Source organism: Wyeomyia smithii, chromosome 3 (genome assembly GCF_029784165.1).
Source record: "Wyeomyia smithii strain HCP4-BCI-WySm-NY-G18 chromosome 3, ASM2978416v1, whole genome shotgun sequence".
Taxonomy (NCBI): domain Eukaryota; kingdom Metazoa; phylum Arthropoda; class Insecta; order Diptera; family Culicidae; genus Wyeomyia; species Wyeomyia smithii.
The window spans coordinates 16,772,417-16,797,175 of NC_073696.1; the positions used below are offsets into that span (position 1 = coordinate 16,772,417).

Genomic DNA, 24,759 nt, shown 5'->3' on the forward strand with positions numbered 1-24,759 from the left:
AATATTGAATTTTCTGTATCTCAAGTGATAAGAGGTAAATGATTTTTTGCATTGCAACAAACCATCAAACACGACTACTATAAAAAAAATTATTCAAGTTATTAGGAAAACAGTGTGTGATTCTATGACATTAGTGTTTTCTTATCTCAGTGTCGATGTTGGGATGGAGGAAATCTTGGGTTTCAATTTATTTTCAACACTTAGACACTGTGTTTCTCCCAAATTATAGGTACTCGTAGACGAGAGGGTAGTTTAATTTCTATAGTATCGATTTTTGAAATTTTGAGCAATGGTAATTTGTACAAAATCGACAATTTCATTCAATCCCAGTTTATATTTGCGATAAATTTGTTTGTTTTAGTGTTGATATGAAAAAAAAAAATACACAAACCTCACAAAAACAGTGCTATATCGTTGCAAAAACAGCGACTCTACTATTTGTGAGAATTTTCATGCGCCTGGCAGCTATAACTATAATCCAGCGTTGCCATTACTAAAGTGGTTAAAGTCGCAAGTTGCAGAAAGATGTCGTTAGCATTCCAAACGAGTAAGAATTTGAAAACGTACACGCGATTTCTGGAGTTTTTTGTTCTAGCTTGGATATCTGTTATCTGTGGTATAAGAAAATTCAAATCAAGTTTCTTACAATTTTTGCCTAATGGTATTTTCCGAAATGTAATTGTTAGTGTTAGTGTTGTCTTTGTAAATTTAGAGGCACAGTAAACAGTTAGTAGCTTATAAATCAATATTAAGCTCAGGATGCAATAACGCAAGCAACTGTAAATGATCGAATAGACTTTTTCGATCAGTCTTCATGTTATCAAGTTGACATCAGAAACCCTATCGAAAGTCAATAAAACTGCGAATATTTTTGCTCATTCACCATTCATTTATTCCACCGCAGTTTACACCGCAAGCTAACATACAGTGCCACGTGCAACGCCAGAATCCAAATTCCCAGACCAGTCACATCCAGCCAGTAGTTACCATTCTCGATCTCCAGTAGCTGAAGAACCTTCCTGCTTTTCCGATAGTAGCAGAACATATCCTCGCATCCGAGGTCGGTTCGATTAAACCCATAGCAGCTAAGTGCCAACCCTTCGAAGCCGTACCGGAACGGGGACACGTAGGTCAGCGGTTTGTACACATCCAGTAGCTCACTGTATCGTATGAAAAATCCACTAAATAGGATCATTGGAACGACGGTAGCAGGAACAACAAAAGGACTAATATCGATGGGAAAAATGCTTCCCGCAAATAAACCGTACATTTGTGCCGTCCATCCTATTAGGCCACAAATTCCCCAGAACATAACCACTCGATCAGTTTCATTCGGCTGTCCGGTCAGGTAGTAAGTTATGATCTGACAACAGGTTACTGAGGTTAACATCAGCGGAAAATCTGACACGATTTTCGAAAAAAAGTAGGCCGTCGTTGAGTAGCAATTGCTTTTGTGCTCTCTGATGAACACCGACATTTCCAATGGGACTGTAATTAAATTTAATTTGCAATTTATCTTCATTGTTTTTGATATAATTACTCACACGTTAGCACCACCGTCATGGCATTGGAGAACACCATAAACATGAGCATCATCATCAGGCAGCCAACATTCGACAGCACCTTCGCCCCATTATCACCCACGTCGTAGAAAACAGATCCAACAATCAATCCGAACATAATGTGCCCTATTAGGCGCAACCTGGTCAGCTTGAGATTCCTCACCGTTGCCAGCGAAGTTCGCCGAGTGAGAATTAAAAACTGGCGAAACCGAGAGATCGGATATTGTGGACTCGCACCATTGGCGGGCTTCAGCATATCCCGCCCATTGCACTGTTCGTCGTGAATGGCTGTAAATGGGAGCGATTCGTTACGAACTGCAGTATACCACCAGAGAGTTGGAGAGTGCGCATTGAGGCGCTTTCGTCCCTCTCCATTTAGGATACTCACCATTCACCTGTTCGTTCGCTACCGATTCCATTCGCTTTACCAGCTGGCTTGTTTTGTCTGGGTCGGACTCAACCGTAGAGGCGATTTTTAGCGCTGAAAAAAAAAAGTTATTAACACTTATAGGAACATAAATTTCAATTTAGAAGTTAGAGTGCTCACCAAAATCCGCTGGATTGTAATACCGCGGACACAGAAAGCCGGCCTCCGCCAAACTAGGAATTAAATCCACCAGCGTTCCCTGGTACATGCAGCGTCCATCCGCCAGGACGTAAATGTCATCGAACAGCTCCAGCAGCTCCGAGCTCGGCTGATGAATGGCACTGACCACACAACGACCCTGCTTGGCCAGTTCCTTCAAGTGTGACACCACCTGATATGAGGACACACTGTCCAGTCCACTGGTAGGTTCATCGAAGAACATAATCTTCGGGTTGGAAACCATTTCCAAACCAATGGAAAGACGCTTCCTCTCGCCGCCGGAAAGATATGCAACCTGAGTGTGGATACATTTTTCCAACCCTAACAGCGCTACGATATCGTTGACGATTTTCATTTTGTGAATCCTCGTGACGACGGATGGCAGCTTGAGGTCTGCGACGTAGTGCAGCGTCTCCTGGATAGTGATGTTTGGTAACAGCGGAACGTCCTGGGCGGTGTACGCCACTAGCTGGCGGTATTTCTGCGGATCGACCGATTCATTGTTGACTAGAATTCGACCTTTGACTCCATGCGTTCTAAAATGGGAATTAATCAGTTTCTTATTCTAGATTCGTTTGGAAGTACATACTTGAATCCACTGAGCGCATTCATGAGTGACGATTTACCCCCACCAGATGGTCCAATTACCGCGGTCAACCGTCCCGACCGGAATGTTCCGGAAATGTTCTTCAGCAACTGCTTCCGGTTTCCTCTGTGACTAACCGTGTAGTCAAGATTCCGGAAGCACAAACTGGTAATGGTTTTCACCAGCGGAATCTCGACCTCCACCGTGTCATCCAGACTCATCTTTTCGGGGTTTGATCACCTGCGGAGAAAAGTGAAAACTATCAAAACAGGTGTGAGCAAAGTTTAATGACCCAACAACAGCTACTCTTGTTGATTGAATCAATGAGTATTCTTTTAACAGCATGTGAAATGAACACAAATAAACCATGTTTGAGGACTGTCAAGTTCATCGAATGAATTAAGGCTCGGTTTTATTGAGAGCCACGTGGTATTAAATGGTGAGAGCAATGTTATGCTGATAAATGTATATTAATCACAGTGAATCGAACGGTTTGATTGAAAAGTTTGAAAAGTTTGATTAGAATCTCGATTGGTAAGTGTTATAAATTCTGCTCTTTTAGCCTATTTTGACAGTATTTATAGATTTATTGAAACGTATTTAAATATTAATTAAGGCTAGTTACTAGTTATTTTATACGTGTTTTATGCAAGAGCATGAAGGTGCAACAAAATATTTCTCATTATCCATTCACATTAATCGTTTGTATCCAAATATGCACTATGAACGAGTTAGGAAAGATATCTAATTAACGAAGAACAAGTTTACTTCCCCTCCCCAAACAAACAAACAAATGTAAGTTGCAAATATCAGTAACAGTTAAGGTTATCATACACCGTACCACCAAATTTCACTGAGTGTTTCAATCATAATATCAAAAGCAAAAATTAAGCGGCAATGGAAATAGATTATCATAATGAAATACATTTCTACCAATCTATTTTAGGCCAGATCTCACCGCAAATCGGTAGAACAATTGGTGTTTCAACTCTCTAAGTTTCTTCCCAGGTTATTGATTTACTGTTGAAATTGAAGTTGACACGAAAATAAATGAACAAAGATGATATGAAATAATTTTTTGAATGCGATGCCAGTTTTCGGTCACTGACCCCATTTAACCCATTCTTGCAGGCTAGAATTGCCTGACGTCACAACTTTGATTTCAGTTCAACAACTATAAATGGCATTTTTAACGCTAGAACTGTTAAATGAGGCTAGAGAACAGATCGTTTTTCTATATTCATCTCTGTTTGTGTCAGTCTCTTAAAATATCTCTTAAAAATAAGATAATGACCCTATCTTATAACTATTTATTACTAAAATTAAAACTTTGCGAACTAATTTCTATTTTTAACAACGATTTTTATCCGTTCATATTCAAGGCAGACCTTTAATAAACCTTAAACTTAGCATTGATTTGTTTTTTTCTTGTTCAAAGAACATTTATTTTATGGCATTACGTATAGCATTATTCGTTCTCTGCAAATCTGTCTTGAAATTTTTTTGTATAAAAAAAATGTTTTCACCTATTTTCAATGGAATGCCTCTGCAGCTTCTTGAGGACTGTCACCTTCCTCCCTGAAAGACATCCAAAACCGCAAACCGGGTTGCGAGGCGAGATAATACACGCATCTCCTCGAAGCTTTACTACCAACAACGGCAATGAATATAATAGAAGAGTGTTTTCTATTATTTTAGAGATTTGATTTTTTACATCTCTAATGTGCTACTGCAATGAATTTCCTGGGTTTTAAACCAAAACAATGAAATACGGTTTGTATCATAACACTGCATTTCTGTTGCTTTTTTTCGAATGAGACCTATGGTGGTTTGGTGAACATTAGAATAAAAAAGTTCTATCTCCAAAATAATATAATATACTTCCGTAAAAGTTTGATACTACATGTGAAATTTGCAAAGAAATCCTAAATATGAAACAAGAGGGACTCAGGAAGTCTGAAACCCTTAAAAATGGCAAAAAAAACTATCTGTATCTAAATTTCCGCAGAGTTATTGTTATTTACAGTACAATTTAATATTTTTCCTTGAAAGGCCTATGAATTACGTTCAATTTAATGGCTAAAAATTCAAAATCGAATAAATGGCATAAAAGTTACAAATATTCAAAAAATGAGTGTTTTGAAGAACGTCGTATTTTTGGGAAAACCCTATGACAGAAAGTTGCACTCCGCCAAACAAAAAAATACGGGTCTAAAATTTTTCGATAACAAACAACTACAGGTCAGGCTCGCCTACACTGGTCTACACAGGTATGGCTCTAAAGATCAAACTAGGGAAAAAATTAAAGATGACAGTGTTTCAGCCATTCCAATAAATTTTGGTGCCTCTAACCACGAACATTTTGTTTTTGAGACTTAAATGAGTTTTCTCGTAAACATAACGTTGAAGCCACGAACCCGGCGAGCGATTACAATACGAACTCTCACGTAAGTTTACGCGTTTTGGTAATGGCCAGTGGCACCAAAACTCACAAGAATTGGTATCGGCTATAATCTTTCTAGGACAGCTAGTTCGAGCTTCGGGCAGCACCTTTTTTTGCTTTTGTTTACCAGTGTTATATATGGACTCGATTATATTTAAATTTTGACTCGATTATGTATAGTAGGAAAAAAGATTTTTCTGTTTCAAATCTGCTGAGATGTCTAAAAAATTGCTTTCGTGACGCTCGAATAGAAAGGAGAGGAGCCTATAAGATAAAGCATTGCAACCTATGTGGAAGTTTTGAGGATCTATACAAAAGTAGAGGGTGTCGAAAGTCGTTTTTTTTTTGCGCTGCGTAATTAATGAACGTCCCTGGCTAGATTAATAAAATTTGAAAAAAATTTAAAAAAATTATAAATAAATAAAACATATTAAAATAAATTTAAAGTATTTAATTTGAAGTCAGCAAATACAACTCTTACAAAAACAATTATATCTTGTAGTTTTTTGTATGAATGCAGTAGAAGATAAAAAAAATTTGATCAGCGCATCTTCATTTGTTTACTTTAAATGTAAGAAACGTCAACTTGTTAGTTTTTTTAGATTTTGTTTTAAGTTTTTCCGTTTCTTTTAATTTTTTTCTTCTATTTATTGACGTGGGACTACGTCTTTCTTCACTATACTAATTTACCTTCTGGGAAAATTGGATTGAACATATAACGTTTTTGGTTGGCGGAATGGAAGATTTAGATGCTAATAGCGCTCAAACAACTGTTCCGATCTCAATAGTTTATATACCGTTGGAAAGCTGAAAGATACAAGATTTGTATAACATGATAATTTCAGTTAACATTCTCCTATTACTCCGTGAAAATTGCGGGAAAGTTTGAAGGTCGAATATCCACATACATTTTTCATACGATTGGTATGTTTCCCTAACGCAGACTTCAAAAACATAGACGAAATGATTTCACGCATTCAGTCATTGGCTAGCAATGCCAGCCAATTGGCATCGCATTCATCACCCAACGTAAATGACGAAGAAAGAACGCAGAGATGCTTCCATGTGATTGGTTCTTCCTCCAATCACCCAAGTTCCCCACACTGAGTGACACTATAAAAGGACATTTCGTGTTGAGAGAAGCTCATTCCCTGGTCGACCGTTAGAGCGAACAGTTCGGCTTCCCTTCGATCTGAGTTGGACCCCACCAGTGGTAATCTAATTCTAATATCGTTGTTGGAATACAGCCCGAAACTGGACGTGATCGGCACTGGGGACCATTGGAAGCCGTTGGAAGGGACCATTGGAAGACTTGGAAGCCGTTTGGATGCTGCCGATAGTAATTTGTGTAGGTATAGTGTGTCGTATACCAAGTGTGTGTGTCTGAGTAGTGTTAGCGTGTGTATGTGTGTGTGCGAATAGCGTTAGCGTGTGTATGTGTGTGTGTGTGAGTAGCGTTAGCTTGTGTATGTGCATGTGTGTGTGTGTGAATGTGTGTGTGTGTGAATGTGTGTGTGTGTGTGTGTGTGTGTGAATGTGTGTGTGTGTGTGAATGTGTGTGCGTGTGTTAATGTGTGTGTGTGAAGGTGTGTGTGTGTGTGAAGGTGTGTGTGTGTGTGAATGTGTGTGTGTGTGTGTGTGAATGTGTATGTGTGTGAATGTGTGTGTGTGAATGTGTGTGTGTGTGAATGTGTGTGTGTCAATGTGTGTGTGTATGTGTGAATGTGTGTGTGTATGTGAATGTGTGTGTGAATGTGTGTTAATGTTTGTGTGCAGTACATTCATCCGAGGTAAATTTATACATGAGCAGGGTAAGGAAATGTACTGGTACGCTACAGTAATCACACGACAGTAGCGAGATTTTTGTGATTACCACTGTGGAATGAAACACTACGCGACAGTAGCGGCTACCGAACTTTCATACGATCTGCTTTATCTCTTGCTTTTTGTCACGAATTCAATATGAACAACAATTCTCTCGCTCACTTCTTTTCATATTGTTGTCATTGTATATACAATCTCTGGCTCGTGTGTTATCGACTGTAGCTATCTGTGGTAGTTATTGCATTTATCACGAATTGAAGTGGAATCAATTTACTTAGCGTCGATTTTTATTTGGGCACGAGGACGTTAATCGAATTTGTAAGATTCATGCTTTTATTGTCCTGTTTTTGATTAAATATGCTGAATTTGGATGAGACTTTCGCTACAGCGAACTATTTTCGAATGAAAAATTTTAGAAGTTGGGATTCAAATTTTCTGGTGTACACGATTGATGATGTTTTTCGGCAGTACATAAATAGTAATTATTAATTTTCCATCTTATTACTGTGCTAAACTGTCGCATGATTGCCAATTATTATCATTCGCACAATGCGACAGTCGAGGTATCGAAGCGGGTGGAGATCGGAACAAAAGAGAATCGTTACCTATTCGTGTTGGCCTTTAGTCTCACGATTCTCTCAAATAGAGAAGCGTACAGTTGAACGCTGCTGTCGAAGTCAGCAAGAGAAGCAACAGTATTTTTCGATAGGGTGTCATGCAAAAATGTCAACTGTTCGACACACTGTACATGAGAGAATGCTTTTATAGGCAACAAGTTAATTATTTTTCCTATTAGTTTGTATGCTATGGTTTATGACAGGTGTATGTGTTTTTTGTGAAGTGTTCATAGATTGTTGTGTTTGATATTTGTACGTTTGGTGTGTGTTATATACTATGGCTATGGCAGACATAAATCTTTACACCCACAATAGTCCCACGTCAAGCCTACGTTTGTGCACTCAAGCACATACCCTTTAAATTTTTTCTAACTTTTTTCATTACCTTTTAATTTATTTTAATTTTATTCATTTACATTTCTATTTCTATTCATTAACAATAAACTTCACTTCAATTGTTTTTGAGACCACCCTAGTAAAACATAAATAAGAATCAAGCTAAAGATGCCTATCAAACATAAGAATGCTTTACATGTGGTTTGGAGTGAGTTGTGAGTCATTTAAAAAGTCAAATCTAAAATATCACATATTAGGCCCTCGGTTACTCAAAAAAGGACTAAATCTCAAAAAGTCGATTCTTGAACAATTTTTTTTCGAAATAACACCAGATCTCGACGCTTTATGTATTTTAAGTCGTTTGACTTCAAACAAGTCTTTCAGATGTTCCCAATTTCATGTACCCCCTCCCCCCTTAGTAGATTTTTTAGGGTCAAAAAATCACAACTTTGAATGCTTTGAGGCCCCTCTAAATCATGTCCGATTGAGCTGAATTTTTGCACAGACAATTCTTCAGGTCAATAAATAAAATGTACATGGTCGGTTTTTCAAATTCGATGGTGATTTTTTTTTTCTTATAGTTATTATCACCCTAATATATACCTAGTGAAAAAATGGAGAATGTATATAATAGAGTAGGACATCGCTGTATAAAAAAATGAAACTTGACAAAGCCATAACCAAATTTTTTGACGTAGAACTACGTCTTTGTTTTCTATACTAGATTACATTTTGTGAAATTGAAATGAAACTGGCAAATGTTGCGTCAGATTTCAAACGATTATAGCAAGCGAACTACTCAAAGCATCTTAGTCATTTATATGTCGGTGGATAGATAAAATGTGTAACAATTGTTTGATATAATGTTTAACATTGTTGCTTTCCTGCTTAATGGTGAAAAGTTCCAAGGTCAAGCTTTCCCATACATTTACCTCGCTAGTGGCTTGCTTCCCGAGCACGGATAACAATAACATGGACGAAATAAATTCCACTGCCTACATATTTTGACTCAACAAAGTGTTTTGTTTCGTTTGTCTTTCTCTAAGCTGCGTGGCCACGCCCTCATGGCAAAAATCTACGCTGAACTCGATACAAAAGACTGCGTGTAGAAAATTCGTCTTCAGTCTAGTTTGTCACACAACTGGACATTGGAAAACGAGAGCTGCATACAAGTCAACTTTCAGGCACTGCGAAACATGTTACCTTTATTTTGCATACGGCAGTAACAGGCACCATCGTACGCTGCAGCATATTTTGCTGGCATAGCGATTGGAGGGCACAGCGGAGAGCAAATTTTATTTTGCGCGGCCAAGCAAAATATTCAATGCTACCTGTGGTGAGATCATCAGCGTTCTGTAGCATAGGACACATGTCGAGCTGAAGATTATGGAATCAGTTCTTTTCAGAACTATAAATGCTTGAAGATAAGAGTTGTGAGAATTTCCACAACTACTACTAGTGTGAAATTTCCATGTATTCATGCATCGTTATTTTTACAATAACGACCATCCAATATAAACGGTAGTGTTGCCTATGAACAGTATATTGCAGCATATATTATATATATTCAGACCTACGTCACCATTTCATACAACCCCTAGAGCTGTATACCTTGTAGTATTTTGGTTCTATTTGAGGCCCCAAACAATCCTAAATTTATCGGAAGTCAATTGGTTTTGTTTCCGCTTGGCGCATTGCATATCAAATTTGTATGAAAATTTACATGAGAAAACCTGCTTTATTCCATTTTCCATTTTAGAGACCTCAGTATGGCTTAAACTATACGTTTTATAAGTTGAGAAGGTAGTTTTTTTTTATGCATAACAAATTTTCCGAAGACACTGAAGAGTTAGAATGTCTCTAGAGAATGTTATAGCTGTAAACGCGAAAAATAAATTATTCTCCCAGCACTGCCAGTGTATCGGCGTCAGTCAGATTTTCATCAGAAGTTACCTCTGAAACATGTTGTGGATGGTATCTGCATCTAGAATATTGGCCCACATTTGTTTGCTTGATCCAGTTGAGTGTATAAACTCGATACGACAAAACACTCCTGATGGTAATCATACTGACGCAGGTACACTGCTAGTGTTGGCAGAAAAACAGATATTCTGCTTTCAAAACGACATACTCAACTTTGCACAGTCATAGCGTTTTATAGGGACATGCACAGTCGTAGCTTTTTATAGGGACAGTGTCTGTGGCAAAATTGTTAAACATCTAAATTACTATACTTTACGTAATGTAGTACATTATCCAAGCATTACTGAGCTCTTTAGAAAGGGAAATGCAAAAAAGTAGGTTTTCCCATTTTCATACAAATTTGGAATCGAATGCATCAAGCGGAGACAAAACCAATCGACGTCCAATGAGTTTAAGATTTTTTAGAGCACCAAATGGAACCAAATTAAACTTTATTCTAGAAAATCGATTACTCTGCCCCACTTTAATAAATAATCGAGTCCGATTTTTATAACGATATTTAGTGTGATCGAAACAAAAAAAATTAGATAGAATTGTTGACTAAAAAGCTGTGAATCTTATGAAAAATGACTGGTTTGTAAGCAAATAAATTTCTTTTTGAGCGTCTTAGTAGAATGGAATTGAATATTAAGGATAGGTTATGTTTCCATTTAATTCTACTAAAAAAAATCGAATACCCTCTAATCGAATACCGTCCGCAGATACGTATTTCGGCTGATACATGCAACTATCATCAGTGCTTTTGTGGATTATGGTTGGATTATGGTTTGTAAGCGCTAAAAATGAACTGCGTTTGTGGAGAATGGCTTTTTTTTAAGTAAGTCTCGTGTAGCTCTGCGACAAACTACAGAGGTGGCAATAAAGTTGTCACTTTCCAATTAAAATTTATATATAATTAAGATAGAATTTGAAAAAAAACTAGGAACTCAATCGGTTGTAAAAAAAAATTTTCAACAATCGAAGCGTGTTTAACGGCAAGACCTGATTTTTACCCTCTGTTTTTGACGTAGAATTACGACTTTTGGCAACATTCTGAGAGAGAGTGTAAAATGAATCTGAACATCGAGAGTATCACGAAAATTGTCCAATTTCAAACGCTTGTAACTCAGTCAGTTATCAACGAATCTTCTTTATTCTTGCAGTAATGCAGAACTTTATTTTGAACGCATATTTCGACTAATCAGAACAGAAAACAAGGGCAAACACCACCCAATATGGGTATATAGAAATGGGGATGACATCTAGAAGCCATTTGAATTCCAAGATAGCGACTTCCGGTTTCTGAAAAACCGCCTTGAATGACCGAATATCACCTAATATATTCAACGGAACCAGATTGATATGAAAGTGTTATTCGTCAAGCCAAGATAGGTTATATAAAGACTTATTGAGTATCTCATCTCTCAGGAAATCTCATGGTGAAATAGGAAAATCTCACGGTGAAATACTGAAAGATTTACAGCTCTAGGGGTTGTATGAAATGGTGACGTAGGAATCAATTATGTAATTAAAGAGTGAAAAAGTTAAAAAGTTAACTTCACGAGTTCGTAGCCGTAGTTTCGAATCTTGAAAGAATCTGGCTATTTGTACGGTAACTTACGAAAAAACCATTACCTTAAAGACATCAAAGTAGCGTAGGCTCATGGACGCAAATATTTGTTAACTTGTGGGGACGGGGGAATTCTGTAGTTTTTTATCCTACTGAGGATATCCCAGCAGGCATTTGGTGTCTACTCATGAAGTCTGGGCCACAAGTTCTCGCACGTGATTGATTGATTGTTCGTGGAAGTTCGACCTTGAAACTTCTATTCTATTTTCACTGTTTAACAATGAAGTGATAATGAAAACTGAGGAATCACAAAATTGTCCATCATTTTATCGATCCAACGACATATTGATTGTTGTGTTTCATCATGTGGTTACATCAGTATTACCGTTTGAATTATTTCATTCCGACATCACACCTTGGTTTTTGTTTCCGCAGAATGTTGTGATATACTACGGTGAGTCGTAGTCCTACGTCAAAAGTGAATATGACGAGTGAATATCGAATGGGAATCATCATGCCTACTTATAATAGTCACTTTTTCAGTTTTCACCGTGGAGTGAGATCGGGAATACCTCTTTATTATTTTTGAAAAAACTAAGGTAAGTGATGCTTCACCACTATTGTTTTCAACAAGCAAACATTGACGATTATTTTGCTCTCGGCGGTAAATTGAATCAGTTACATGAGAATTAGGTCATGTGTTTTCAGAGAAACTTTATAAAAATAATGAGCCTTTTAGGATACAGTCCAATTCTTGCAAAATTCATCTCTTTGCTTCGAAATAATATTTGAAATTTTACATAACATTTTCTTCGAGCAGAATTTGATTGCATTCATGCTCTACCGAAAACTGTGTTTCGGCGACCTTCAACATAATTATCGAATGACTTTAACAATTTAACAAAGCTCCTCTTGAGGGCTACCAATTATTTTTTAAAAAGAGGGAGTTAAAAGAGAATTATTACTGCAATTTACCGCTTCAGACCATCCAATTGGTTAACCTTTATTTAGTGCAATATCTAACTTAACCTATTGACATAAGACAGGCTACTGTTCGGAACCAAAACTATTGTTCGACGTAATTGGGCTACAAGATAAATAACGTTAATTTCAACGTCTTTCGAAATTTTGTAGGTAAATTGTGTTACGAACTATTCTTCCTCTTTTACTTATATGATAATATATACAATATTGTTGATAAAAAATTTGCCAGTCAAATCACTTATTATAGGTCTTCGATTTGTTTTATTTAAAAAATAATTAAAAAAAAGACTTTTGCTATCAGAATTACTTTCAAATTTTTACCCTAAAATGAGAATGTATACTCATCTTAAGTTTACTTGAGCTATATATTAAAACTCTTTGAATATTTCTTAATGTAGTGTGTAGCACAACTCTCAGTTTATCGACAATCAAAAATCAAGGTCGTGATGTCCCAATAGTAAAACAAGAATGAGGTAAAATTGATCAAAATTTTAAATTTTAGTAAGAACACTCAGTAGAAAAGGCATCAATCAAGTGAATCATTAAAAGGTTAATCAAATAAGATGTAGAATTAGATATCACCATGTCTGCGCTTGTTTACGAGTCACAGTTGCTACTGAACCCAATAACACAATCATCAACATTATTTACAGCTGACTAACATCTATAGTCTAATTACGTCGATTACCATCTATTAACCTTCCAGAGCATTTAAGCTGCGAAAAGCAACCTAATTCAGCCAATTAGTCCCATAAAGAGGTATCAATCCTATCCTCAAGACAAACACTGTCTCGCGACGAAGTCGTCTGTCGTTCAGCTGTGAAGCGATCATCGATGACGTCAGACAACCGAGTGAAGTTCAATGCGATAGATATTTATCATTAGCTTTGTATGCGCCTTCCCCCATCGAGCCCCACGCAACGGCAGCCTGTTGATGGAAAGTATCGTAGAACAACAAAACAGAACCAATCAAGCAGTTGATCGTTCACACGGTCAGCACAAACACATAGAAAAGTGCAAATTCCACGCTCCGTACTGCTTAAGTTTCAAAAAAATAAAAAAAGTAAAACTGCACCGCCAGCCAGAACGTTCTGCGCCGTCGAAAGAAATTTAGATTCACTGCACGACACCCTCAAACTTGCTTCGGACACCGCCAATAACTGTATGCTTACGGGAGAATTACTAATCTTTTCCGGTTCGGCTTTCAAAGTTTCGCTGCACACCTGAACCCACCCGCACGCTTCTCTCTGGTGCTTTCTGATCGGCAGTGCCGATGTTAACCTGTTTTTTCAAATCATTTAAGCTCTTTCCCGTGCCAACCGAACCACTGCAGAGGAATGTGCTTGTTTGCATTCTTGGCAGCACTCGTTTTTCGGCAGTCGAATTTCGAAACCCCACACTGAACTACTTGACAAAACTTAATTACATTCAGCAGATCGTTCTATTTGACACAACTCTTCACTAGATGAAAACAATAAATAAGGTGAGCGATCACTTGATCTCACATCACCACGCACCACATTGGACGAGCAGAAATAAAAGTTACCTCAAACGTAGAGATTGTGTGACCATCTGGTCAAGCCGAAACCCGTGTTGAAACTGAATGAAAATACACCGCTTCGATCGTTTCTCGCCACCACTCGCGAGAAACGCCGATGAACAGCCGCTGATGATGATCGACTCTCGCGTGCGCCCGTTTGTTTCTCCTGCCGGCCGGTCGAATGATCTTTATCGTTCATTAGCAGCACTCAGCCCTCTTGGTGGAAGGTAAACAAACGATTTGGCTGGCAAAAAGGGGTTCTCACTGAGTTTTTCGTTGGGTGGCTGAATATTGTTGACAAGATTGTATCATATCTTATTTTAGATCAAATAGAAATTATATTGAAATGTGTTTGAAATGAAATAAATTACTCTTTAATGTTTCCCCTTTTTTCTAGAAGTTCGCTTTCACCGTTTGCTGCTCGACACCAAAGGGTCAACGATGAACAGTTCTCAACGCCCGTAAAGTTGCTATTTGCTGGCTTCAACGTTCGTGGGGTCGCCATATCGGCGACGGCAGGCGAAATGATTAGTTTGGCGAAACAATGAAAAAAATCAAATTTCATTATTTTTACAATCTTGATTTGTTTGTAAATAAAAAATAAACCAGCGATGTTACCCTAAAAAAACTGCAAAGCGAACGAAGTGTTATGTTATATTCATACGGGATTGTTATGTAATATTCATACGGGAATCATAGTTATTTTTTAGAGCACTGTTGTTGAACATGAAATTTAAAAACTCAACAGACCTCCTGAATTCGCGAAGTTGATGTTGAATCTGGGCAACCATGTCTTAGATCTTTGCTATTTTCACTACACCCGTTTTTACAGGCATTTTAAAGTACCCTTCTCAAAGGTCATGCTTGTCAACGCGAGTTCTATTACTTTGCGACTATTAAGCTCCTTCTATTGTTTTTTTTTTTTATTTTAAGCAGAGGGCATTTAGAAAAAAACATAATTTTCATTTTTTGGTGCACAACGATAGTAAAACCTCAATTGATCAAATCAGGGTCGTAGTGGTTCAATCTCCAGCAGTGCAAGAACTCATTCAATTTGGACAGTTTTAAGGATATTGTTTGCTAACTTTAGATGTTTTGGGTTCTGCCTAAACCGAGTTTTTCTTTCCAATTTGATTCAAATCGGGAATGGCCGATGCATTTGCCCGATCACTCGACAGGGGATAACTACATATATCAAAAATTGTTCTGATTGTGATTATTTGGTGATTCCCTGTGCTTCTACACTAGCTCAGATCCTTCACGAAGGAGCATCTACGAACTGAGCGATAAAATTAATATCGTATAAAGTGCTGTTACTACTGACGAAGCTGTACTCGCGGCTTTCGATATCCCGATAAACATGATTTCGACTGACGTTCCTGATATTACAGAGAAATCGCTACTCAAGGCGGCGAAACGGTTGAAAAACCTCTAGTGCTCCTGGACTTAATGGTAATCCTGCTATCGTATTCAAAAATGGATGAGTGAGCTTGTCAATCCACTAGCAGAAATATTTATTTGGTCTTTCCACGAAGGCTTATTCCCAGCCATTTGGAAAAACTTGCATATTTCTACGTTACATAAAAAAGGAAACAGACAAAAACTTCGTAACTATCGTGATATAAAATCACTAAGCGGCTGCTGTATACACAGACATGAAAGCTACATTTGATAAAAGTGATCATCGGTTATCACTCCACAAACTCACTAAAATTGGTATTTCCGTAGACCTGGTTGAATGGTTGCAATCGTACTTAAGTGAAAAACAGGGATTCTGCACATCCCGATGGCTTTCCTTGAGTAAGTAATCTTGGACCACTTCTCTTCGTTTTCTTTAAAATAATGTTGCAGTCCATCCTGGAAGAGTATGTAAGCTGTTACATGCTAATGAGCTGATTATTTTCCGACTATTGAAAAAATTTCCGACTGCCAAAGCTGCAACAACTGTTAGATATTTTCGAGGATTGGTGCCAAAAAAATCTAATAACTATCAGTGTCCAGAAATGTGCCAAAATTTTATTTCATCGATGTAATAATTCCATTATACAATTATTATAGCTCGTGTCAATGAAATTTATTACCATGGGGTACTACTAGACGATAAATTGACTTTTGGGCCGCATCGAGCCAAGATCATTTTGACCCTACAAGCCGTCAGCTAGGATTTCTTATGAAGGTGTCCAAGGTGTTTCACACTTTGAAGACTTCCTTGGACAGACAGGCTGAATCTTATTCCATATGAACACCTATGTAATCTGTTGGGAATCACTTCTCTGGAATTGCAATTTATGCTATCGACTGAGATATTTTATCAGGGGGTGTTTTTCGGCTTCGCAGTCTTTCAGCAATAAAACGATTTAATATCGCGTTTCGGTGTATATTGCACCTTCATCAGGGAATCCTGAATTTAGAAGACAAGACAATATAAAATTACAAAATTACACAACAAATGAAATCACAAAACTCTTACAGAACATAAATCGTTTTTGTCATACAAGCTTCGGCATCAGCATTCCTGTCCTATTTACTAGCTACTATTGTGTCAATCCATAAAATAACGTGTAAAAATTCAAAAACTGTAGCACAAAAAACAATAATCTTACATTCAAACCCGCTCTAATTTAAACTTAACAAATAAACTCTGCCACAAACTTTCTTCACTACTCTTTCAACCGCTATCTCAAATTCAATTCAAAATGGAGCGAAAAAGTATGGACCAACAGTGGGTGCAATATATATTGGGTATTAGCTATTAGCTCTTACAGTTTGCTATTGGGTTTCGTTTGCTGGTGTGTGCGTGTTCTGTGTTATTATTATTATTATTTATTATTTGCATTCATCTGACATCAGGGTCTACATGAATATGACTTAAACTAAACAAACACGTTTGTGCGCAATAAGCGTTGTCTAAAACTATTTGTACTCAGAGAAAAGTCAAATAAGGTGTACACATTGTTAAATAAAGAGCACATTACACGTAAAGGTTCATTCTGACCATATTCGGTGCGTCTAAGATCTAACCTGATAAAATCAAAACTTCTTAGATTACGCGGTGGAACATTCACATTAACATGCGCTAGAATACGAGCTGAATCTATACTTCCAGTTAGCAGTTTTTGTATGAACAATACTCTTTCCAGTTTACGCCTCCTTTCCAACGTGTCCATTCCCAGAAGACGGCAACGATTTTTATAGGAAGGCAGTTCATTGGGATTACTCCATGGAAGAAACCTAAGTGCATAACGTACAAAACGTGACTGAACTGCTTCAATCCTTGATGTCCAGACATCAACATACGGACTCCATACCACAGCAGCATACTCCAACACAGATCTGACCAGCGAGTAGTAAAGCGCACGAAGACAATAAGGGTCTGCAAATTCTTTGGAGATCCTGATTATAAACCCTAGATTACGATTAGCTTTAGCTATCACAGCGGAATAGTGCTCCCTAAAGGAGAGCGTCGTATCAAGATGCACTCCAAGGTCTTTGATCACACACACTCTCTCTACCTGTTCGCCTCCAATGTTGTAGTTCCAGCTAATCATATTTTTTCTACGAGTAAATGAGATCGCAGAACATTTGTTCGTACTGATGATTAGCTCGTTAGTTCTACACCATTAAGTGAAAATGTCAACAAGTTTTTGAAGTTCTCTACAGCCGTCGATTGATTTAATGATGAGATAGATTTTCAAATCATCTGCATACAGAAGTCGACACCCTCGCGGAAGTATCGTGCACACATCGTTGAAAAATAAAGAGAAAAGCAGCGGGCCAAGGTTGCTGCCCTGTGGAACACCAGAGAGATTTGTAAAATAGTCAGACTGAGCGGCTCCAATCTTCACAGACCATCGGCGATCTATCAAGTATGATTTAACCCAGTTAACGAAATTGGGTGCAGCTCCCATCCGTTCAATCTTTGCAAGAAGCAAATTATGATCAACGCGATCGAATACAGCTTTCAAATCTGTGTATATGGTGTCTATTTGGGCTCCTTTCTCCATATTTCTTAAGCAGAATGACGTAAATTCCGTTAAATTAGTAACTGTTGATCTTCCAGCGAAAAATCCATGTTGGTCGCACGAAATGTGATTTTTAACTTCATGAAATAAAACTTTGTTTACAAGAGTTTCAAGCAACTTAGATCCTACACATAGAGATGTTATTACGCGGTAATTGGATACATTCCCTCGATCACCTTTCTTGAAAACAGGAAATAATATGGATTTTTTCCATTCATCAGGGAAAGATGCTTCAGCCATTGATTGATTGCAAATTGATGTTAGGGGAGCACAAAGTGCAGTTGCACACATCCTAAATATAATTGGTGGAATACCATCGGGCCCTGGCCGACAAGAGGATTTCAGTTTTTTTATGGCAGCATTAATATCCGTTTCAGAGAATACAATATTTCGCATTTCTAGTACTCCCTCTGGTATATTGCAAATAGCGGCGGCTACGTGCTGTGGAGATGCAGCCTCCGCTTTGAAGACACTAGAGAAATGGCATGCAAATAGTGTGCATATATCACCAGGAGTGGCCGCTGAGTCTGTCCCATAAGTCAAAATTGACGGAAGACCATTCTCCTTACGTTTTTCGTTTACAAACGCCCAGAATCTGTTGGGGTTTCGCTTTAGATCGTTTTGCTTTCGCCTCACATGCAGTGAATATAGCAGGCGATTATAGCATCTATACCTATTGCTGGCAGTTTGAAATTCACGTTTGGCTCTCATATTGCGGTTCATAGTGTAATATCGAAGAGCCCTAGCTCGACTTCGCTTTAAAGTCCTGAGTCGATTATTTGACCAGAGAGGACATTGAGTAGGACGGGGAGCAGGAACATGAAGACGGAACAAATCCAAAAGAGTGGTAGTAAAAATTTTGACCGCGTCATTGATATTATTTGCTGTGTACAGTGGTGTCCAGTCAGTTTGTGTGAGAGAATGGCTTAGTGCTACAAAATTTGCTTTTCGAAAGTTAAACTGTGGTGTCTCTACAGGATCTACGAAGGTAACTGCCTTCGGACAGTTTAATGAAGCAGACAGAGGAGGGTGTAAAATATCCATTTCAACAAGTGGTTCTATGGCTTCCGAAACACTGCATTGCCTAGCGGCAATCTCGTTAGCAAAAACAAGATCGAGTATAGCATTCTTGTGATTCACAACCAGATTCAACTGCTTCATACCAAGAACTGACATGCCATCAATAAGCACAGAACTAGAGCTACTAAATGTTGATTCTGATGGATCAGGGTATATATGGCCATTGGGAGCATTTTTCCATTTAAGTTTAGGTTGATTAGAATCGCCGAATAGGAGGTGAGAATCGTGTGGCCCAAGAGAATCTGTAACGTGACTAACACTTTCGATATGTTGCTCAATATACGTCGGATCTGCAGCGTGATTACGGCCAGGAGGTAGATACACCACACCAATACAGACATCATGACCATCAGTAGATACGCGAACCCATAGTTGTTCCAATTTGCTGTCTGTTGAGTTTGCAACAACATTAGATTTCAGCTGGTTCGTAACGGCAATCAGAACGCCACCACCGCGTTCTTTCCCAGTAAGCTCAGCATCACGATCCTTTCTATATACAGTATAACGATTTCCGAACAGCAGCGCCGAAATGAACTCCTCGTTCAGCCAGGTCTCGGTGATAACAATCACGTCGTAGTCCGAATCTGAGGATGCAAGAAGAAATTCATACACTTTCGTGCGCAATCCTCTCACGTTCTGATAGAAAATGTTGAGACTGCTATGAACATCTCTCATGCTATGAACATCTCTCATGTTGGGATCTGTTTGTTAAGTGTGTGTAGTACGCCTGCATACATGGAGCTGAGATTGTCAACTTCGGACCGTTTGTTGACTGCATGTTTGGTGTTAACAATATGACAGACTTCTAAAATCGGGAGAGCTAATTTTCGTGTGTGCTGATCGATAATTTTTGTTTTTTCTAGGTTGAAGTTATGATTTGCTTCGATGCTGTGGTAAAGGAGTGCCGTCTTCTCTTAAAGTCATTCGAGATCGAATTGTGTGCTGGGATCGTCATCGTTTTTGCCGCGGAGTCTTTCCATTTCATTAATTGTTGATCGGTGGCTGCTTATGCGTTTTTTTCAAAAACGAACACATCAAAAACGAAAAACGAACATCAGAAAAAGAACAACAGCCTTGTTTCACGCCTTCAAAATCTGGCGCTAATCGATGCAAAAACAGCATACCGATTAAAAACGACCACAGCGCAATGTCCGAGAATATATGGTCTACCCAAAGTACATAAACCAAACATGCCACTCCGGCCGGTAGTCTCCAACATAGGAGCACCGTCATATATGTTGTCGAAATATGTCGGGCAAATAATACAGGCATCCATCAAGAGCGACTTCAACATAAAAGATTCGTTTTCATTTTGTAGCTAGTAGTTACATCGCTTTTCACTAACATTCCAACGTACATGATTCCTGGCATTATCATTAACAAATGGCAGGATATAAAGCAAAACACGGATATCAACCTAGATTTATTCTTAGAGATAATAGATTTTTGTCTGAATGGAAGCTACTTTTCATACAAAGGAAAGTTTTTCCGGCAGATCCACGGAACAGCCATGGGAAATCCGCTCTCACCAACAATAGCGGACTTAGTGATGGAATTGCTTCTGGAAAACGTCGCTAGAAAAATTGACTTCCCAGTACCAGTTTTAAAAAAGTACGTCGATGACTTGATTCTTGCTCTTCCCCCGGACCGAGTCACAGACGTTTTGAACATTTTTAACAGTTTCAACAACAATATTCAATTCACGATCGAAATGGAGAAAGATAGAAAAATACCATTCCTTGACATGGTACTAATACGGCAAACTGACCAAACCATCCGTACTGAGTGGTATAGCAAACCGATGGCATCTGGTCGCCTCCTAGACTTTCATTCATGCCACCCACTTCATCTATAAATGAATACCATCGCAAACTTTATCCAAAGAGTCCGACAGTTCACCACAAACAGTCCGAAGGAAGCAGCTAACATAACCATAAATGAACTGTTGAGGCGGAACCACTACCCAGCGGCGCTACGACATCGGCTGTTGAATGGCTACATCCGAAACACCGAACGAAACACGAGAAATTCGTTCGATGATGGAGGCACGGTTGTGTACAAACCGATGCTGTTTGTGAATGACCTGACACAACGGCTGAGTAAGGCATTAAAAGCGGCCTTCCCCAACATAACACTAGCGTCAAGATACGGGAACACCGCCAGCAGAATTTTCACCAACATGAAAGACACTATACCTCCAGAGATGCGGCATAATGTGATCTACAGGATTCCCTGCAACGATTGCGAAGCCAGCTATGTCGGGTTAACCACAACCCAACTGAAAAAACGCATAAGCAGCCACCGATCAACAATTAATGAAATGGAAAGACTCCGCGGCAAAAACGATGACGATCCCAGCACACAATTCAATCTCGAACGACTTAAAGAGAAGACGACACTCCTTCACCACAGCATCGAAGCAAATCATAACTTCAACCTAGAAAAAAACAAAAATTATCGATCAGCACACACGAAAATTAGCTCTCCTGATTTTAGAAGTCTGTCATATTGTTAACACCAAACATGCAGTCAACAAACGGTCCGATGTTGACAATCTCAGCTCCATGTATGCAGGCGTACTACACACACTTAACAAACAGATCCCAACACAGAACACGCACACACCAGCAAACGAAACCCAATAGCAAACTGTAAGAGCTAATAGCTAATACCCATATATATTGCACCCACTGTTAGTCCACACTTTTTCGCTCCATTTTGAATCGAATTTGAGTTAGCAGTTGAAAGAGTAGTGAAGAAAGTTTGTGGCAGAGTTTATTTGTTAAGTTTAAATTAGAGTGGGTTTGAATGTAAGATTATTGTTTTTTGTGCTACAGTTTTTGAATGTTTACATGTTATTTTATAGATTGACACAATAGTAGCTAGTAAATAGGACAGGAATGCTGATGCCGAAGCTTGTATGACAAAAACGATTTATGTTCTGTAAAAGTTTGGTGATTTCATTTGTTGTGTAATTTTGTAATTTTATATTGTCTTGTCTTCTAAATTCAGGATTCCCTGATGAAGGTGCAATATACATCGAAACGTTGGTGAAAGAGCGATATTAATTCGTTTTATTGCTGAAAGACTGCGAAGCCGAAAAACACCCCCTGACTTCTCTGGAACGTATAAAAAAAATTCCACGACAATGGTTGTTGCTGAAGTGATTCTTGGAGAACTCGACTGCCCGACTCTTTTAAGAAAGTTTCCATTGAATGCTTCTGGTCGAATTCGACGCAGATCACTGGATAAAATGTTTTTCGTAACTTCGTGGTCGCAAAACTGCCGTCAAACTGGACAAGTCGCAATATAGCTGGTTCTGTAGCAACTCCGGAGTGCCCCAAGGCAGTGTTTTCTCATGTTTATAAACGATACATACGATGCTATTTCCCATATTTATAAACGGTATAACCCGACTATTGCCTCCAGGCAAGAGAATATTGTACACAGTACCAAAAAATGAAATTAACAACTAATATAAAAGAAAGCACATAACGATTTCTAGCACATAACGTGAAAAACATATACAATTTTACACCGTTAATATTGCACAATACAGAATCGTTTTAAGCCATATAAATTTGTACGTTAATTGATATAAATTAAAGCTTTGAATATATATACATGCATGAAAATTCACAATAAAATTTATTTACTTTGCATGTGAATATAACGCCACACGGAATATTATATGGTTTCCAATGCTCCATTTATGTGCATTTGTTAAATTTTGTAATTTTTTTTACTGTGTACACTGACGATACTGGAATCTATAAGCTCATTCAAATTCACGACGACTGCATCAGACTCCAAGAGCTAATTGACCTTTTCGCTGATTGGTGCCGTCTTTATCATACATCGATTAGTATCCCTAAGTGTTCCTTAATAAGCTTTAACCGGAAAAACATCCTCTGGTTTATGATTACCACATTGCAGGAATAAACTTAACGCTCTGCGACATTATTACTGATCTTGGTGTTATACTCGACACTGAACTTACGTTTAAGCAACATTATACCTCAATTGAATTACACAGAGAACCAACAGATGATGCTTGGGACCAACATACATCCTCAATGTGTAAAAACTGGTGACCTTAATCTTTGTATTAGGCTATACCAGCGCCGGCCGCATCCGAATGCAGGTCGAAGAAGGAATTTGTATAGGAAAATGTTGACGTGATACTCGCTTATTGGAAGCCATTTAATTGTCTAAAAAGCCAGCCGACAACTTGGCCTAATCATGAGAATTGGCAAGGAATTTGATGATCCTTGCACCATGAGAACCCACTACTGTTCACTGATACGTCCCATTTTGGAGTCTGTCTGCGCTGTGCGGGACCCATATTATAGGTTTCGCGCCCAACGCATTGATCGTGTGTAAAACCTTTTTGTCTGAAGGTTTCGCCGCACCCTGACTTTTAGGAACCCTGACATGCTGCCGCCCTAAAGGATCTCTGTGCGCTCACCATTAGAACGGCGACGGAAGAACATCACGGTAAGAACTGCATATAAAATGCTTCCTGGCATTCATGATTGCCCCATCTTTCTGTCATTACTTCAACTGCACTGCCTCTCGCGCCCTCAGCGACATCAGCGACTCCTACAGCTACCTCCGCAACGTACTACACAGTAAAAAAAATTTACATTTGTTTAAATGCACATCAATGGAGCATTGAAAACTGTGTAATATTCCGTGTGGCATTATATTCACATGCAATGTAAATCAATATATTGTTAATTTGCATGCATATTTATAGTCAAAGCTGTAAGTTTATATCACTTAACGTACAAATTTACAAGGTTTATAACGATTTTGTATTGTGCATTATCAACGGTGTGAAATTGTATATGTTTTTCACTTTATGTGCTAGAAACCGTTATGTGCTTTCATTTGTATTAGCTGTAAATTTCATTTTTTGGTACTGTGTAATTATGGCCTGCATGAACCCATTCTTCATCTCGCAGAGGAGTACAATTCGAACGGACAAAATTGTCGTTTGTTCAAACGTTATAATTTAAACGCAGATCAAGGTTTCTTAGTAGTGACTGTTTATAGACCGTTCCGATAATTATGAATACACTTACGATCAACCGTCATTTCAAATAACGTGCAGTATTCAACCAAACGTTGGCTGCGTCCTGTTGTTTACATTCAAAAGAAACATATGCTGTCATTTTTTCTAACATTTAGTGCGAAATTTTGAAAACGCGTGGCCTTTCTCCCGAGCAAAGAAAGCGAATTGTGCACAAATGGGGCACCGTGAGTGGTCTTTCTATTAATTAGCCAGAGAAGAAGGTATAAGTGTCGGAGCAGTTCAAACCGCTTTGCGGAAGTATTGTGAAGAGGACAAAAAGCTTAAGGAATACAACAAGCGGCATCCTTCAGTATCAGTACGAGATGTGGTGAGAAAGCTAGGAACTTCGGCGAGTAACGTTATGCGTGCCAAGGGAAGAATGGGTCTGCAGACCCGTCAGAAGCAGAAGCAGCCAAAACGAAATCCAAAACAAGCTGAATCTGTAAAACCGAGAGCTCGGAAGGTTTATGACAAACTTCTGACCAAAAAAATGGGGTGTGTTATCATAGATGACGAAACCTACATAAAACTGGACTATAAGACTCCAGGCCAGGACCGCAATTTTATACA

General features: G+C 38.4%; 1 protein-coding gene across 2 annotated transcripts; it reads right to left on the reverse strand.

Annotated features, from left to right (window-relative positions):
• Positions 1 to 877: 877 nt before the first annotated feature.
• On the reverse strand, positions 878 to 14,071 carry LOC129730406 (ATP-binding cassette sub-family G member 1-like). Of its 2 annotated transcripts, XM_055689721.1 has the most exons (6): positions 14,017 to 14,071; positions 2,738 to 2,974; positions 2,110 to 2,684; positions 1,951 to 2,043; positions 1,545 to 1,850; positions 878 to 1,488 (listed from the first exon to the last, which is right to left on the reverse strand). In XM_055689721.1, exons 2-6 carry the CDS (start codon positions 2,953 to 2,955, stop codon positions 887 to 889), a joined length of 1,794 nt encoding a protein of 597 aa, XP_055545696.1. In that variant the 5' UTR covers positions 2,956 to 2,974; positions 14,017 to 14,071; the 3' UTR covers positions 878 to 886. The 2 variants fall into 2 exon arrangements, with proteins under 2 accessions (XP_055545696.1, XP_055545697.1); XM_055689722.1 differs by lacking the exon at positions 14,017 to 14,071 and having other exon boundaries at positions 2,738 to 3,405.
• Between the last annotated feature and the right edge of the window lie 10,688 nt (positions 14,072 to 24,759).

Bases quoted from the DNA above. Each gene is read 5' to 3' on its own strand.
- LOC129730406 (XM_055689721.1), bottom strand. From the start codon at position 2,955: ATGAGTCTGGATGACACGGTGGAGGTCGAGATTCCGCTGGTGAAAACC. The intron at 1,851-1,950 runs GTGAGTATCCTA...TCCCATTTACAG, and splicing joins AGCGAACGAACAGGTGAATG to CCATTCACGACGAACAGTGC. The intron at 1,489-1,544 runs GTGAGTAATTAT...ATTTAATTACAG, and splicing joins CATGACGGTGGTGCTAACGT to TCCCATTGGAAATGTCGGTG.